The following is a 14905-nucleotide window of genomic DNA, read 5'->3' as shown; positions in this document are numbered from 1 at the left end:
CCTTTCTAGACTGTGCTAAACTTATTCTGCCTAGTCCCACTGACCCAGTTCATACCCCTCCCATCTCCATGTACCTGTCCAATTTTTTCTTAAATGTTAAAATTGAGCCAGCATTCACCACTTCAGCTGGGAGCTTGTTCCAAACCCCCACCACTCTCTGTGTGAAGTTCCCTCTCATGTTCCCCCTAAACTTTTCCCCTTTCACCCTTAACCCATGTCCTCTGGTTTGTATCTCACCTACCCTCAGTGGAAAAAGCCTATCTACATTTACTCTGTCTATCCCCCTCATAATTTTAAACACCTCGATCAAATCCCCCCTCATTCTTCTAAGCTCCGGGGAATAAAGTCCTAACCTGTTTAACCTTTCCCTGTAACTCAGTTCCTCATGTCCTGGCAAAATCCTAGTGAATATAGTAAAGACAGGAGATATTTTGTTTAACTTGGATATTGTGTTTGGTGCAGACACGGTGGGATGAAGGCTGTATCTATCTCCATCAATCATTCAGGAATGAAACAGAGTCGGGCTCAGGATAACCTGAAGGTTACTGAACAGAGATTCTTGGCACCAAGTGTTTCTCATCCCTTTCCCCTTTACCTGCTTCTGGATTCGGAGAAGGTGGAAGATCCCCGCACCCCGGTGTCTAGCGTGCGGCCGACCTCCACCCGCCTCTTCTCGTAGATTTTCCCCTGCTGTTCCACCGCCGACTGACTGCTCTCCATGTCAGGGAAATCGTAATAGCCCTTCCTCTTGGCCTTCAAGCGGAGCTTGTTCCGGTAGTGCTCAATGTCTGATTTCTGCTTCAGGGCTTTGTGCACCTTGTGGGGACAAAAAAAAGAAAAACAATTTCATCTGCACACCACCTTTTAGGGATCTCAAATGTTTAAAAATACAAGAGAGTTAATGAAGTGCACCCCAATTGTAAACTTAAATTTTTACATTTTAATTTAAAGGTACAGCAGAGAAACAAGCCCTTCCAAATAAAAAGTATAGCCTTTTGTACTGCTGTACTATGTATGTGTTGATTAGCTGGACTGCTCACCAAAAAAGGCTCTCATTGTCGAAAGTTCAAAGTTTAAATTCAGCTTTATTGTCAGAGAACATCACATATAACCCTGAAGTCCTTTATCCTGGAGGCCAGGCTGAATAACCACTTATTGGTAACTTATTTCTATCTAACTACTTATTAACTAAGTTCTACTTATTGTAGGTTGCTCAGTAGATATAATTTTTAAAAACAAATTAAAGATTCACCACGGTTACAGGTCTTTTGGGTCCATGAGCCCATGCCACCCAAATACACTCACGTGTCCAATTCACCTACAAACCCCCCCTACATTTCTGGAGGGTGGGAGGAAACCGGAGCAGGAAACCCACGCTGACATGGAGAGAACGTACAAACTTGTTAGAGTCAGCAGCGGATTCGAACTCGGGTCGCTGGCGCTGTAATAGCCTTGCACTAACCGTTACACAAACTGTTCCACCCGAACAGCGACTTTCCATAAATAACGGACTGACAATGGCAAGGTATGGTGAAACCCCAAACTCTGGTGGAGTCGGAATGTCAGGTTTTCCAGAACTTTGGCTGCTGTTTCCATTCATCATTCGAAATCATGGAGTTTAGGTGTTGTAATAAACCTTCTCATGAACCAGGAAGTGAGAGAACCAGGGAGAGGTCACAGAGCAAACATCAGATGATGAAGCTGAGGCCAAATCATTGGGGTTTTCAAATATTTTGACAGTGGATTGTCACTGTTCTCCCATGACTTGTGGCTCAGTTCAGTAAAAGACACACACACACACACACACACACATATACACTCACACACATACACACAATCATACACACTCATATACACACACACTCATACACACACTCACACTCACACATACAAACACTCACATTCACACTCATATACACACATACACACACTCACATTCATACACACTCATATAGACACACTCATATAGACACACTCTAACCCTCATACACATAGATACACACTCACACACACACTCACACATACAACACTCACACTCGTACACATATACACACTCACACACACAAACACACACTGTCATACACACATACACACATATACACACGTATACACGCAAAATACACATTATCATACACATACACACACTCATACACATACAAACTCAGTCACACACACACACAAACTGTACACACCCACAAACCACACACACACTCATATACAGTCATACACACTCACACTCATACACACACTCACGCACACACTCATACACACACTCGCACAGTTTTACACACATTCACACACTCACACTAATACACACCCACTTGTACACACTCACACTCTCATACACACCCACACTCATACACACATACACACTCACTCACATGCTTGTACACACTCATACACTCACACTCATCACACACACAAACTCACACTCATCACACAATCACTCATACACACAGTCACATTCATACACATACACACATTTACACTCACACATACACACACACTCATACACACTCACACTTATACACACACTCATACACACACACACTTGTGCACACACTCATACACATACACACACTCACACTCACAGACACTCATACACACACTCACACTTATACACATACACTCACACACATACACACTCACGGACATGCTTGTACACACTCATACACACACTCATACTCATCACACACTCACTCATACACAAACACTCTCACACACAAACTGATACACACTCATACACACTTTCACTCATACACTCACACACACTCATACACATACATACACACACACTCATAGACACACACTCATACACACATTCATACACATACACACTCACTCACACTCATACACACACATTCACACATTCACACTCATACACACACACAAACATGCACAAACACAATCACACAAATGCATACACGTACTGAGAAGGATTGCAAAGGTGAAGGCAATATAGAAGGGAGATGGGGAGAAGTGAAAGAGCTCTTTTATGTTTAACAAGCTGTCAAAAAGATGCAGCACATGTTTAAAAAGTGGTTGTTGGTGCACTGTTTGTGTGTCCATATGGATAGACACAGCTGTCACTGTTGTGAGGTCTAAACCACATGACCCATACCTCTTGAAATAACCCAGTCACTGCGACATGCACAGAACTCAAAATACAAGTTGATTTGTTCGCTGATGAGACTGGCTGCCATCATCAGAAGATTTTCCTGACAAAACCTTACTTGAGTTTTTTAAAATTTAAATTTAGATATGCACCATGGTATCAGGCCAATTCGACTCTACGAGTCCGTGCTGCCCAATTTACAGCCCATAACCTACATCCTGCTACGTTTTAGACATACAACACATTACAGGCACTTCCAGTCCATGAACCCAATTGACCTACAACTCCCGTACGTTTTGAAGGGTGGGAGCTCCCAGAGGAAACCCACCTGGAGGAAGTACAAACTCTATACAGACAGTGAGGGATTTGAGCCCGGGTCACTGTAACATTACACTAACAGCTACGCTAAAAGTGCTCCAAGTATGTTACACACAATTTCCTTCGTGAAGGCAAAGCCAAAACATCTCTTCAAGTAGACTGCCATTTGTTATTATGAATTCCCTTAATTCTGATCTACATTTGCTTTAGTCTCTTTACACACCTACAGAAGTTTATGTTTCCTCGCATAGCCTGCTTTCCCCCTTCTAATTAGACCCTTTGTCCCCCTCGGAGGGGAAGGAGACGCTTGGACTTACCTCCCCATTGACCACCACCATCTCCGGGCTCTTCTCTGATCCAGACTGCGTGTAAGCAGAGTGCGCTGTCAGAGGCTTGATTGAAAGAAGCTGGACAGACCCTGAGGGAGTGTCAAAAGGATCGTCCGATGTCTTGGAAACGTGTTCGAACAGCGTGGGGCTCTCCTCCTCATCACTAACTGGGACTGAGGACCCACAGATAACACACACCAGACACGACAGTGTAAAAGACAAGAAAACAGTTAGAAGAAAGGTTGGTTGCTTTTACTTCCTCTGTATGCTGCTGAGTTTCTCCAGCACATTTGTGTATTTCAATCTTTCTTGGCAGCTTCTCTGAATAAGAATTAGTTGAGAGTCAGTGAATGGACACAGATGAAATGCAAGGTTTGGGATGTTCACTCACCAAAGATTGCCGAGAGATTTACTGATGCCTGCGATAAGCATAAAACTGTCAGCACAAATTGCCTTTTTATGTAAACAGCCCCACTTTAACATATTCCTGCTATTCACTTCTCTCATCAATGGCCCTCCAATCCAAGGTGCGATCAATTATTCCACATCTAGAGCGGTCATGTGATGCAGAGCAGAGAGGAGACGTAGAAACCAGAACTCCAGTAAAAGCAGATAAATCCATCAACAAAAACAAACAGTCATTGAAAAGGTAACAGGTAAAAAAGAAATGGGAAGGAAAGAAAAAAAATCCACCTGACAGCCCACTATTAAATGCAGATTATAAAATCATGGCAAAAGTATTGGCCTATAGGTTTGTGGTATATTTGCCAAAATTAACGAATTAAGTTGGATTTGTAGAAAAGAGGCAATCAGCAAACAACATAGATTGCTTATTATAGCACATCTGGCACAGTCAGGGGTTCATCCAGGAGTGGCCGTCACTCTGGATGCGGAGAAGACCTTCAACAGCAGGGAAAAGATTGAAATCAAAGAAGTGGGATGTGGCGCAGACGATGGGCTCTTATTTTCTGACTCTTACTGTGATAGTACAGATCTATCACCAATGTATATAGTGTATATAGTTACAGTATCTAGACTGTGCTTACAGCGATTGGCTGAGAGCTAAGCCACGCCTACTGTCTGGGCCTTAAAGGGTTGTGTCCCTAGCCAGGTCGGATCATTCCGGACTGGTCGGCCACCTGTGAAGAGCTCCTGTCTTTTGCTAATAAAAGCCTTGGTTTGGATCAACAAGTCTTTGGTTCTTTCGACGAGCTCTACACTTACCATTTTTATTTAAGAGCCTGGGGCTTTGATTCAGTTTCTTTCCTTTAGATTTTCACAAGGACCATTTACCTCACCGGGATTTGTGATTCTGTTTTTATTCTTGGTTATATTGGGGCATGGGGGGAGGGGAGGGAACGGACTCTGAATGTTATACATAACTGTTGAAAGGAAGTGTATTGTTGTCTGAAATCACAGGAGTCTTAACTAAAATATTTTTAAAAATTATTCTACATCTACATTGACCATCGGCCAAGTTCACATTCAATTGCCTCTCATCAAACACCTTCACTGCAAAAAGCCCTCTTGCTGCTCAACTTAAACATGGATTGAACAAATATCGTGGAAACACAAATGCTAAAGGTGCCGCAATCATGAATGGACAAGGAGGAGCTCAACTGGTCAGGTATCATCCATGATAAACGGCCCAGACTTGAAATGACTGATCATTCCCATCCACGGACACTGTCTGAATTGCTGAGTTCCTCCAGATTTCTTTGCCTGCTTGAACAACTATTACATTGTGTGCATAAAAAATAGAATCACAGATCGTCTCAATGGGAAAAGGAAAATATTGCCCCATCAATCAGAATAACTGATTATTGCTCATTAGTCAGCAAGGCGCAGCAGGACCTACACTTCCTAAGAAGGCAGGCGCCTGGATACAGAGGTAGGGGGAGGAGGAAAGAAAGGATAGGCCAACAGCCAAGAGAGTCTCTCTCTCTTTCCGTATCCTTCTGTCTCCTTTCCCCCAGCTCTGTGTGCATAGAGCTACCCCCTTGCCCCAAATCACCTGAGCTTTTCCCTCTTGCCCTTTTATCCATGAGCAATCATGGCCTCTTAGCCTGGGCTCCTCCCCATTCCTGTTCTTCCCTTTCTCCCCCAGCTGTTAATTCAAGTGTCTGCCTGCTTTATGCTCATACCTTAATGAAGGGCTCAGGCCCAAAACTTCTGCAATGGACATGGCAGGACCAGCTGAATTCCTTCAGCATATTTATATATGTGCAGTGTGATTTGCAGTTCTGCTCATCCAGAGATCAGAATGATAGAGGTAAGTTGGAAAGATTCACGAGAATGTTACCAGGACTGGAGGGCTTCAGTAATGAGAGACTGGCTCTTTTCTCCCTGGAGCATTGGAGGGTGACAGGGGAACCTTACAGAGGCTTATAAAATCATGAGGGGTATAGTAAGGTAAATAGTCATGGTCTTGTTCCCAGAGTGTGGGGACTGCAAAACAAGAGGGCACAGGTTTACGGTGAGATGTAAGCACAAATAGTTTTCAGTGAAGAGAGAGGCTGGGGGTACTGAATGAGGCAGGCAGAATCCATGAGATTTAAAAAGGGCCTGGGAGGCCTCTTCACACATAGTGATGTGGTAGAGACGGGTGCAATAGTTACATTTCAAAGAGATTTAGACAGGTACACAAACAGGATGGGTTTGGAAGGACGCAGGCAAGTGGGACTAGCTTGGTGGGCATGTAGTTGGGCCGAAGGATCTGTTCCAGTGCAGTAGTACTCTGGGACTCACTGATCCACAGGAATAGTCACACACATCACACAAAGGGGGCATTGGTGCCTTGATAGGGGAGTTTGTGCTGACTCAGAGGGATGTGGGCCACACACAGGCAAACGGGGACAGCTCAGGTTAACTTGGGTCAGCACGGACAAGTTGGGTTGAAGGGCCAGTTCCTGTGCTGTAAAACTCCATGACGATGTCTCCTTTGCCAGTATGACATTGACACCAAATTCAATCAGGCAGATTTCCGCAAGGCAACGAATTTAAAATATCCTTTGGGAGAGTTTGGTCAATCTCTGGAGCCATTCTAGTCCATGTAGGGCAATGTAAGGAACCTCTTCACTACATCGTTGTCACTGCTCTGTGGCCTTGAAATTTTGATCTCGTCAGGAGCATTAAATAGAAATCCACATAGAAGTTTGATTCAGAATGCAGGCATAGAAAATTGCGTCAAGAAAGCAGAGGTCTTGTAACCTCAGGAGGTATAAGATTCTAATTTAGGTTAACAGAAACTCAGGAAGGAAAGAAATATTATTGAGAAATAGGTCATTGAAGGAAACCAATTTAAATTCAATAGATAAAATTTCATGTGTTCAGTTAACCCTTTACAAACCAAGGTCAGCTTAATTTAACATCTCGGGCATCTTCATTTTTAATTTGTTCTTAAGGTGTGTCACTGCCAAAACTAGTATTTTAGACTCTCCATCAACACCCCTTGAGAAAGTTGTGCCTTTTAACCTTAAAACATTTTCACAGTCTCAAGTCATTCTCTATCCATCTCTCCTTCCCGTTCATTGGAATTACCATCAATCCAATCAGGTATCAAGAGGACCAAAGGTTGTACCAAGGACGCTACTGCAGGGGTAGACCAGGGCCTGGGCATTTTGCTGTCCATCTCATGAATCATTAGAATAGTTATGCAGTGCTCACGACATCCCCTCAGCAACCTGTGGATAAGTCCCACCTGCCTCATTTCCCCAGAGCCTTGCTCTCTCCGAACTGACACCCCTTTGTCCCTCTGATTCCATCAGCCTGGCATTCAATGACCTCCAATCCTTCATCAAATCTTTGTGCCTCTTTGTTCATTGGGATTAGTATGGATATGTTGGGGAAATCCAGAACAAGGAGAAGGAGGACAGCAGAGAGACTGGCTCAAGCTGACTGGAAGGGCGCCAGGTATTGGAACCTGGATGTGAGGAGGTGCCGAGGGCGCTGAAGAGTTCCTGACTGTGTCAGGCATTTGGAGCTGGAGCTTGTGTTGCCAATGGTTTGGACCGTGGGGGCCGGGGAAGTGCTGGAGGTGAATCTATGGGCACTTGGTGACTCTGGGAGGGCACTCTCTTTTGCTTCTCTTTCTCTGACTGTGTCTGACTGTAAGAGCTGTAAGAGGTGCTTAGGCAATTCCTGTTGGTGGCGAATCTGTCTGCCTTGCAGCAGGCAAAAAAAAATTGTGTAATATGACACTGTTTTATTACTATGACAATAATTTAAATCTTGATCTTGAATCTTGAGATAAGGTGAAAACTTGTCACTCAGAGAGTTGTGAACTCTGCCACAGCGAGTTGTTGAAGCCATTTCCTTAGACATATTCAAAAGGGAGTTGGATGTGGCCCCTGTGGCTAAAGGAATCAATGGGGTATGGAGAGAAAGTAGGAATAGTATTGAATGATGGAGCAGGTTCAAAGGGCCGAATGGCCTTCCTCTGCTCCTGTTTTCTACGTTTCTGTCCTTGGTGGTTAACCTGAACAGGATAGGATAGTTATCCTGGCATGATGAGCTTCATCAGTCAGGGGGTTGAGTTCAGAAGTCATGAGGTAATGTTGCATCTCTATGAATTTCGAGTGAGACCACACTTAACCGTATTGTGTTCAACTCTGGTCACCTCATTATAGGAAGGATGTGGAAGCTATGGAGAGGTGGCAGTGGAGATTTACCAGAATGTAGCCTGGATTGGAAAATATGTCTAATGAAGCAAGGTTAGCTTTTCTCTTTGGAGTGTAGAAGGATGAGAGGAGACTTAATAGAGGTCTCAAGCTTATGAGAGGCATTGATAAGGGTGAAAGACAGCACCTGTTTCCCAGGGTGGGAATAGCAAGCCCCAGAGGACCATGTGTACAAAGTGAAGGGAGGGAAGTTTAGGGGAGACGTCAGGGGTATGTTTTTTGACACAGAGAGTTGTGGAGGCTGTGGTGCGCTGTTAGCCAGAATCAGTCACACACAAAGATAAAGACTGTACAACAGGCTTTAATCCACAAAGACTTCCACAGAGCCAGGCTGTCTGTGGCTGCAGCAACTTTTGAGTGAGGCCGGCGCAGGCTTATACCCTGGAGGGTGATTGACACCCAACTGGGTGGGGCTTGATCCATTCAGGCCAACTGATTGACTGCCGGCCAGATGTTGTCCTATCCCTTTACACTCCTGCAGGTACAGAGGTCGCCCACTGCAGTAGGCCGGTGGTGTACCACCAGAGGCCTGAAATGCCTCACCAGGGTTGGTACTGGAAGCTGAAATAATAGGGGCACTTAAAAGATTCTTAGACGGGTATGGGGTAGGGAAGGTTTAGATTTTTTTTGGTAGTTATATATAGGTTTGCATAACCTCGTGGCTGTACTGCGCTGTAATGTTCTATGTTAGGCCGCAAGGCCTGTCCCTGTGCTCACGGACTTACTGATTTATGACCTCTGCATTCCTGTAGTCCTTGATTCATCAGCCAATGGCTCTGCAAATCCCCTCCACTACCACCAGAGCATAGCAGTGTCCTCCCCAGTCTGAATGGCCTGTTAGACTCTCCATTCCATGGTTATTTCTCCTTCATGATCAATGCCCCTTCTGCCATGGAACTAAGTGGCTCACACATGGCATCTTGCACTCACTTGGTCCTTTCCAACCTCAGCCAACACCATCACCCTCTGACTGGAAGAGGAACTGCTATCTGGTCCCACCCGTCCCTAACCACCTGTGGTCGGAGATTCTCCTGCAGTGGTGACAACGCTGGTCCACGTTCTTTGTTCATAACACCATAAGCTATAGGAGCAGAAGTAGGTCATTCGGCCCATTGAGTCTGCTCTGCTATCCCATCTCTCACTCAGACCTTGTGTCTCTAATTTTTTAAAAATCTGTAGACGTTGACCTACGTGCTGAGTGTTTTCAATGTTTCCTGTTTTTTTTATTTCAGAATTCCAACATCTGCAGTTTTTTTCTTTAGACCATCGAAGATAGAACATGACAGCACATTACGGGCCCTTTGGCCCTCAATGTTTGTGCCAACCTATATATTCCTACCAAAAAAAATACTAAACACTTGCTACCTTGTTACCCTCTATTTTCCTTCCATCCTTGTGCCTGTCTAAGTCTCTGAAATGCCCCTAATGCTTCAGCCTCCACCACCACCCCAGCAAAGCATTCCAGGCTCCCACAACTCTCTGCATAAAAAAATGTACCTTTGATGTCTCCCCTAAACTTTCCTCCTTTCACTTTGTACAGATGTCTCCTGGTGTTTGCTACTCCTGCCCTGGGAAAAGGTTTAGGTTATCTATTCCTCTCATAATCTTGTAGACCTCTATGAAGTCTCATCTCATCCTTCTTCGCTCCAAAGAGAAAAATCCCAGCTCTGCTAACCTTGCTTCATAAGACACGTTCTCCAATCCAGACAACAACCTGGTCAATCTGCTCTGCACCCTCTCCATAGCTTCCACATCCTTCCTGTAATGAGGTGACCAGAACTGAACACAATACTCCAAGTGTGGAGTAGCAATTATAGAGTTGCAAAATGGCCTCTTGACTCATGAACTCAATCCCCCAATTTATGAAGCCAAGTATCCCATAGGCCTTATTAACTATCCTATTAACCTGCGGGGCAACCTTGCAAAATCTATGGATTTGGACCTCAAGGTCCTTCTGTTCTTCCACATTATGAAGAATCCTGCCATTAACCCTGTACTCAGCCTTCTGGTTTGACCTTCCAAAATGCATCACCCCACACTTATCCAGATTGAGCTCCATCTGCCACTTCTCTGCCCAAATCTGCATCCTGTCTAGATCTTCTTGAAACCTTCTACAACCCTCAACACTTATTTTCATTTACGTTGAATTTGTTGTTGTTCCATTCTATAGAGTCTCGGTCAAAAGCTCTGTAAGCCTTGATGTAAAAATTGAAACCCATTGTGGAACTCCTTTCCTAGAACAAACAGGGGCTGCCACTGTTCACAGAAATTAAATTTGGATCAATGGAAGATTTCAAGACTAAGATCAGGAAGAGTGTCAGAAAGTCTAAAGCAAAGAAGGTATATTGCTAAACTTCAGAAAGTCAGAATCTTTTTCTAAAGGTGAAAATGTCACACACTGCATTGAAAGTGAGAAGGGGAAAGTTTTTTTTTATTACACAGGGAGTGGTGGGTGCCTGGAACAGGCTGCCGGAGGGTAGGGATGGATACAGATAAAACAGCCATGTGTAAGAGGCTTTGAGATAAATGTGACCATGGAGGAAGTCGAGGGAACATAGAGCATGGAACATTCCAGCACAGTACAGGTCCTTCAGCCCATGATCTATGTAAACCCATTCCACAACAATCTCACCTTTCCCTCCCTCACACCCACAACCCTTCATTTTCCTGTCATCCAAGAATTTTCTAAGAGTCAGATAAATGTCCCAATTGTACCAGCCTCTACCACCTCTCCTCGCAATACATTCCAGGCACTCACCACTCTCTGATTAAAGAAAACCTTTACATTTTAAATTTTGAGATACACTGCCCACCTGACCCCAAATGGGTGGTGAGTCACTTGAATTCTCTACCCTGTTAGTTCATGATCATTGGGTCAGTGGGGGCTTTTAAGGAAGGAAGTAGATACTGGCGACTTGAGGTCAAAGGACTCACACCAGGCAGCGGGGCTGCTGGAGACTAACTCCTGAGAACCAGGTATCGGAACCAGAATTCAAGATGGGGATAAGGGCAAGAAAGGCCCTGAGCTCTAAAGGCTTCCTGATCACATTTGTGGTTTGGATCCGAGCTCGGGCTGCTGATTTGAACTGAACTGGAGCCTGTGCGACTGCAGAAGCTGCGGGAACGCTGCGGGAATCCATGGACACTCAGTGACTCTGAAGGGACCCTCTTTTGTTTCTCTTTCTCCTATTATTAAGAGCGCCGGGAATGTTGATGGCGAATCTTTCATGTAATAGTACATTTCTGCTTTATTACGTGACAATAAATAGTATCTGATCTGATCTGATCTTTGAAAGATCGGTGAACTGAGGGCGATGGGGAACCAGCATATAGTAGCATGAGACCTGAAGCAGTTCAGCCATGGTCATCTTGACTGGATTGAGAGACGCTCTGCTCTAATTCCCCTACTTCCTTGTGCGCAAGTTGCGAAGAGAAAATCCCAGTGACATTGCGAGTGTACAGTGGAAACAGCCTATGGGTACGAGTCTGGCTGTGATCCGCCAACTCTTGTACTTGGTCTTTTATTCTCCAATGAAAATCCTGGTGTAAGCCTGAGTCTGGGTGCAGGTCAATGGATTAGGTAAAATAACAGCTCGGCACAGACTAGATGGGCTGAAGGACCTGTTTCTATGTTCTTGTGATACATAGAAACTTAGAATATTAAAGCACAGTAAAGGCTCTTCAGCCCACAATGTTGTGCCAACCTATATAAACCTACTCAACAAACTAAACCTTCCATACCTCATAACCCTCTATTTTCTGATATTCATGAGCCTGTCTAAGAAATGTCTCCATCGCCACCTTCAGCAGTGCAGACTTGATGGGCTGAATGGCCTAATTCTGCTCCCATGTCTTATGGTCATATGTCTTAATCAACAGAGCATGGTCATTTCACTGAAAGGGCAGAGTGCTCGTGACAGAGCTGTGAGATTTAATTATGGGGGGGGGGGGGGGTGGTGGGCTTATAACAGGCAGTGAAATAATGCTCCAAACAAAATACTAATGGTTTGTGACCCAACAGAATCCACAGATCCAACCCCCATCTTGACAAGCTTTTATAGGAGCACAACTGAGTGTGTCCTGTCCAGCTACATCATTGCGAGGTGTGGCTGCTGCAAAGCATTGGACTGGAAGTCTATACAGAGGATCATTAAAACAACCGGGAGGATTGGTGAGGTCTCCCATTCCTCTATAAACAAAATTCACTGGGACAGCTGTCTAAATAGGGCGCAAGGAATTATGGAAGATCCTTTACATCAAGCACACAGGAATTATGGAAGATCCTTTCCATCAAGCACACAGTATCTTCAACCATTGAAAAGAAAGTACAAGAGCATCAAAACCAGGACGACCGAGCTGGGGAACAGTTTCTTCCCACAGGCTGTGAAATTGATGAACAACCTGTATCCTGCAAATGATCTCTACGTACTGTGTAATGTGTCCTTGTGCGTGCACTGTTTCTTCGGGTTGTATATGTACAATTAGTTGATAATAAACTTGAATTTGGCAGCGACATAATAACATGAACCCCTTACTGGAACAGAGGCAGATCATTGTATTGCTGCTGTTTAAGCAGATGAAACTTTGATGCATTTCTGCACCACTTTTCCCAATAATGAGAAATGACTTGTACTTGTATCTCTGAATATCTCTGTGGGACAGATTGTGTTTCAAGGAGACTGAGACCTTGGGGATGAGGTAATAAAGGATTGGAGTCTCTGTATTTACGGCTGCCTTAACCCTTAGGATGTATTGCATTTAGATCATGCCACAAGGAGCATTGAAGCTACATTCTAGTCACTGTTATCCAGAAAGGACTTTTAATTCTTTTTTTTAAATTTTAGACATACAGAGGGTGACAGGCCCTTTCAGCCCACAAGCCTGTGCCGCCCAATTATACCCAATTGACCTACAACACCAGTACATTTTTGAACATTGGGAGGAAACCGAAACCCTCGGGGAAAACCCACACAGACATAGGGAGAATGTGAACTCGAACCCCTGTCCCTATCGCTGCTACTGCAACAGCACTGCGCAAACCGTTACGCTATCCATGTCACCCTTTCTTCAAAAGCCTTTAGCAAGGCCTTTCACAAGGTCCTGCATGGTTGGTGGGTCTGGAAGATCAGATTGCAAGAGTGAATTGGTCAATTGGATACTGGAGACATCACCACAATCCTCCACTGTGTCTGGTGTCTTGCGGTCCAGTTGCTCTGATTGGATGCCTGTGGCCAGTGTATTGTACATATACAAACTTAGTCCTCTCATACAGCCATTATAATCGGGACCCCTACAGCTTCCCTGGGAGGGGGGGGGTCACAACAAATTTAAATAACATCCTTATTTTCTTTTCACCTCACTTGTTGTCGGTAGGAGAGACCAAAACTTGACAGCTTCATAGGGAAGGGGGCCCATAAACTTTGAGCAGGGTCCTGGGGTGGGGGGGGGGGGCATAGCCAAAAGCAGGGCTGGTCTATCCAATCATTCTTCATCTGTCAGTCCTGCCATCCCAGGAATCAGTCTGTTGAACCTTCACTCAGCCCCTCAATAGCAAGAATATCCTATGGGCTCACCTCCAAAGCGTCAGTGATATATCTTTATCTCCTTTGGGCACTGAGAGACCAGCTGAGTTCCTCCAGCATTTCTGTGTTATGACTACAACCACAGCGTCTGCAGACTTTCGTGTATCCCAGCAAGAATGTTCTTTCTCAGATTATGAGACCAAAACTGCACACAATACGACCCCCCCTTTGCTGTCTGTGAACTCCATAGAACATTACAATAGAGAAAACAGGCCCTTCGGCTCTTCTGATCTGTGGTAAACTATTATTCTGCCTAGTCCCGACACATTTGTTCTTCAAATTCCTGCTGACTATGGGGGTGAGGAGTGGGGCTATAATATAACCCCAACAAAGTGATCATCCCCTTCACATTTCGAACCTCCAGCCATATCGCCTCATTGGACAGTTCCTCCCTTTAACACAGGTAACTGGAATTTCACACTGTGCTCCAAGTGAGAGGGGAAAGATTTGAAAAGGACCTGAAAGGGGCACTTTTTCTCACACAGAGGGTGGTCGGCATGTGGAATGAGCCACCAGAGGAAAGGGTGGAGAAGAGGGGCACAAGTGTAACATTCACAAAACATGCAGACAGGGACGTGGATAGGAGAGGTTTAAAGGGATATGGACTGCACTCAGGCAAATGGGATTGGCCTGGATTGACTATAAATCCATGAAAGGTGGCAGGTCATTTGTGCATGGCAGGATCCCATAAATCGTGAAGGTAATCTTATCATAAAGCACCTGGGTAGAGAATAGATATGGGCCTCAGGGTCCCATTTGGTTTAAGAATGGCACAGAGGAGCTCCTCACAGCACCAATAACAGCCTGCTGGGAGATGATGTATTCTACATGATCACTCCTGAGTCAAGGCAAGTTTATTGCCATCTGATTGTACAAGTGCAA

General features: G+C 44.6%; 1 protein-coding gene across 3 annotated transcripts in view; it reads right to left on the bottom strand.

The window, feature by feature from the left end:
• kiaa1549la (KIAA1549-like a) overlaps window positions 1–14905 on the bottom strand; it is a 156035-nt gene that overhangs the window by 42028 nt on the left and 99102 nt on the right. For all 3 annotated transcript variants that reach the window (XM_069903026.1, XM_069903031.1, XM_069903036.1), the window contains exons 14-15: window positions 3751–3935; window positions 596–816 (exon numbers count right to left, since the gene is read on the bottom strand). In XM_069903026.1, the coding sequence (XP_069759127.1) occupies window positions 596–816; window positions 3751–3935 (406 nt within the window). The remainder of the gene's footprint in view (window positions 1–595; window positions 817–3750; window positions 3936–14905) is intronic.

The sequence above is a fragment of the Narcine bancroftii genome, chromosome 1 (genome assembly GCF_036971445.1).
Source record: "Narcine bancroftii isolate sNarBan1 chromosome 1, sNarBan1.hap1, whole genome shotgun sequence".
Lineage (NCBI taxonomy): Eukaryota > Metazoa > Chordata > Chondrichthyes > Torpediniformes > Narcinidae > Narcine > Narcine bancroftii.
This window is presented reverse-complemented; position numbering and strand designations above follow the sequence as displayed.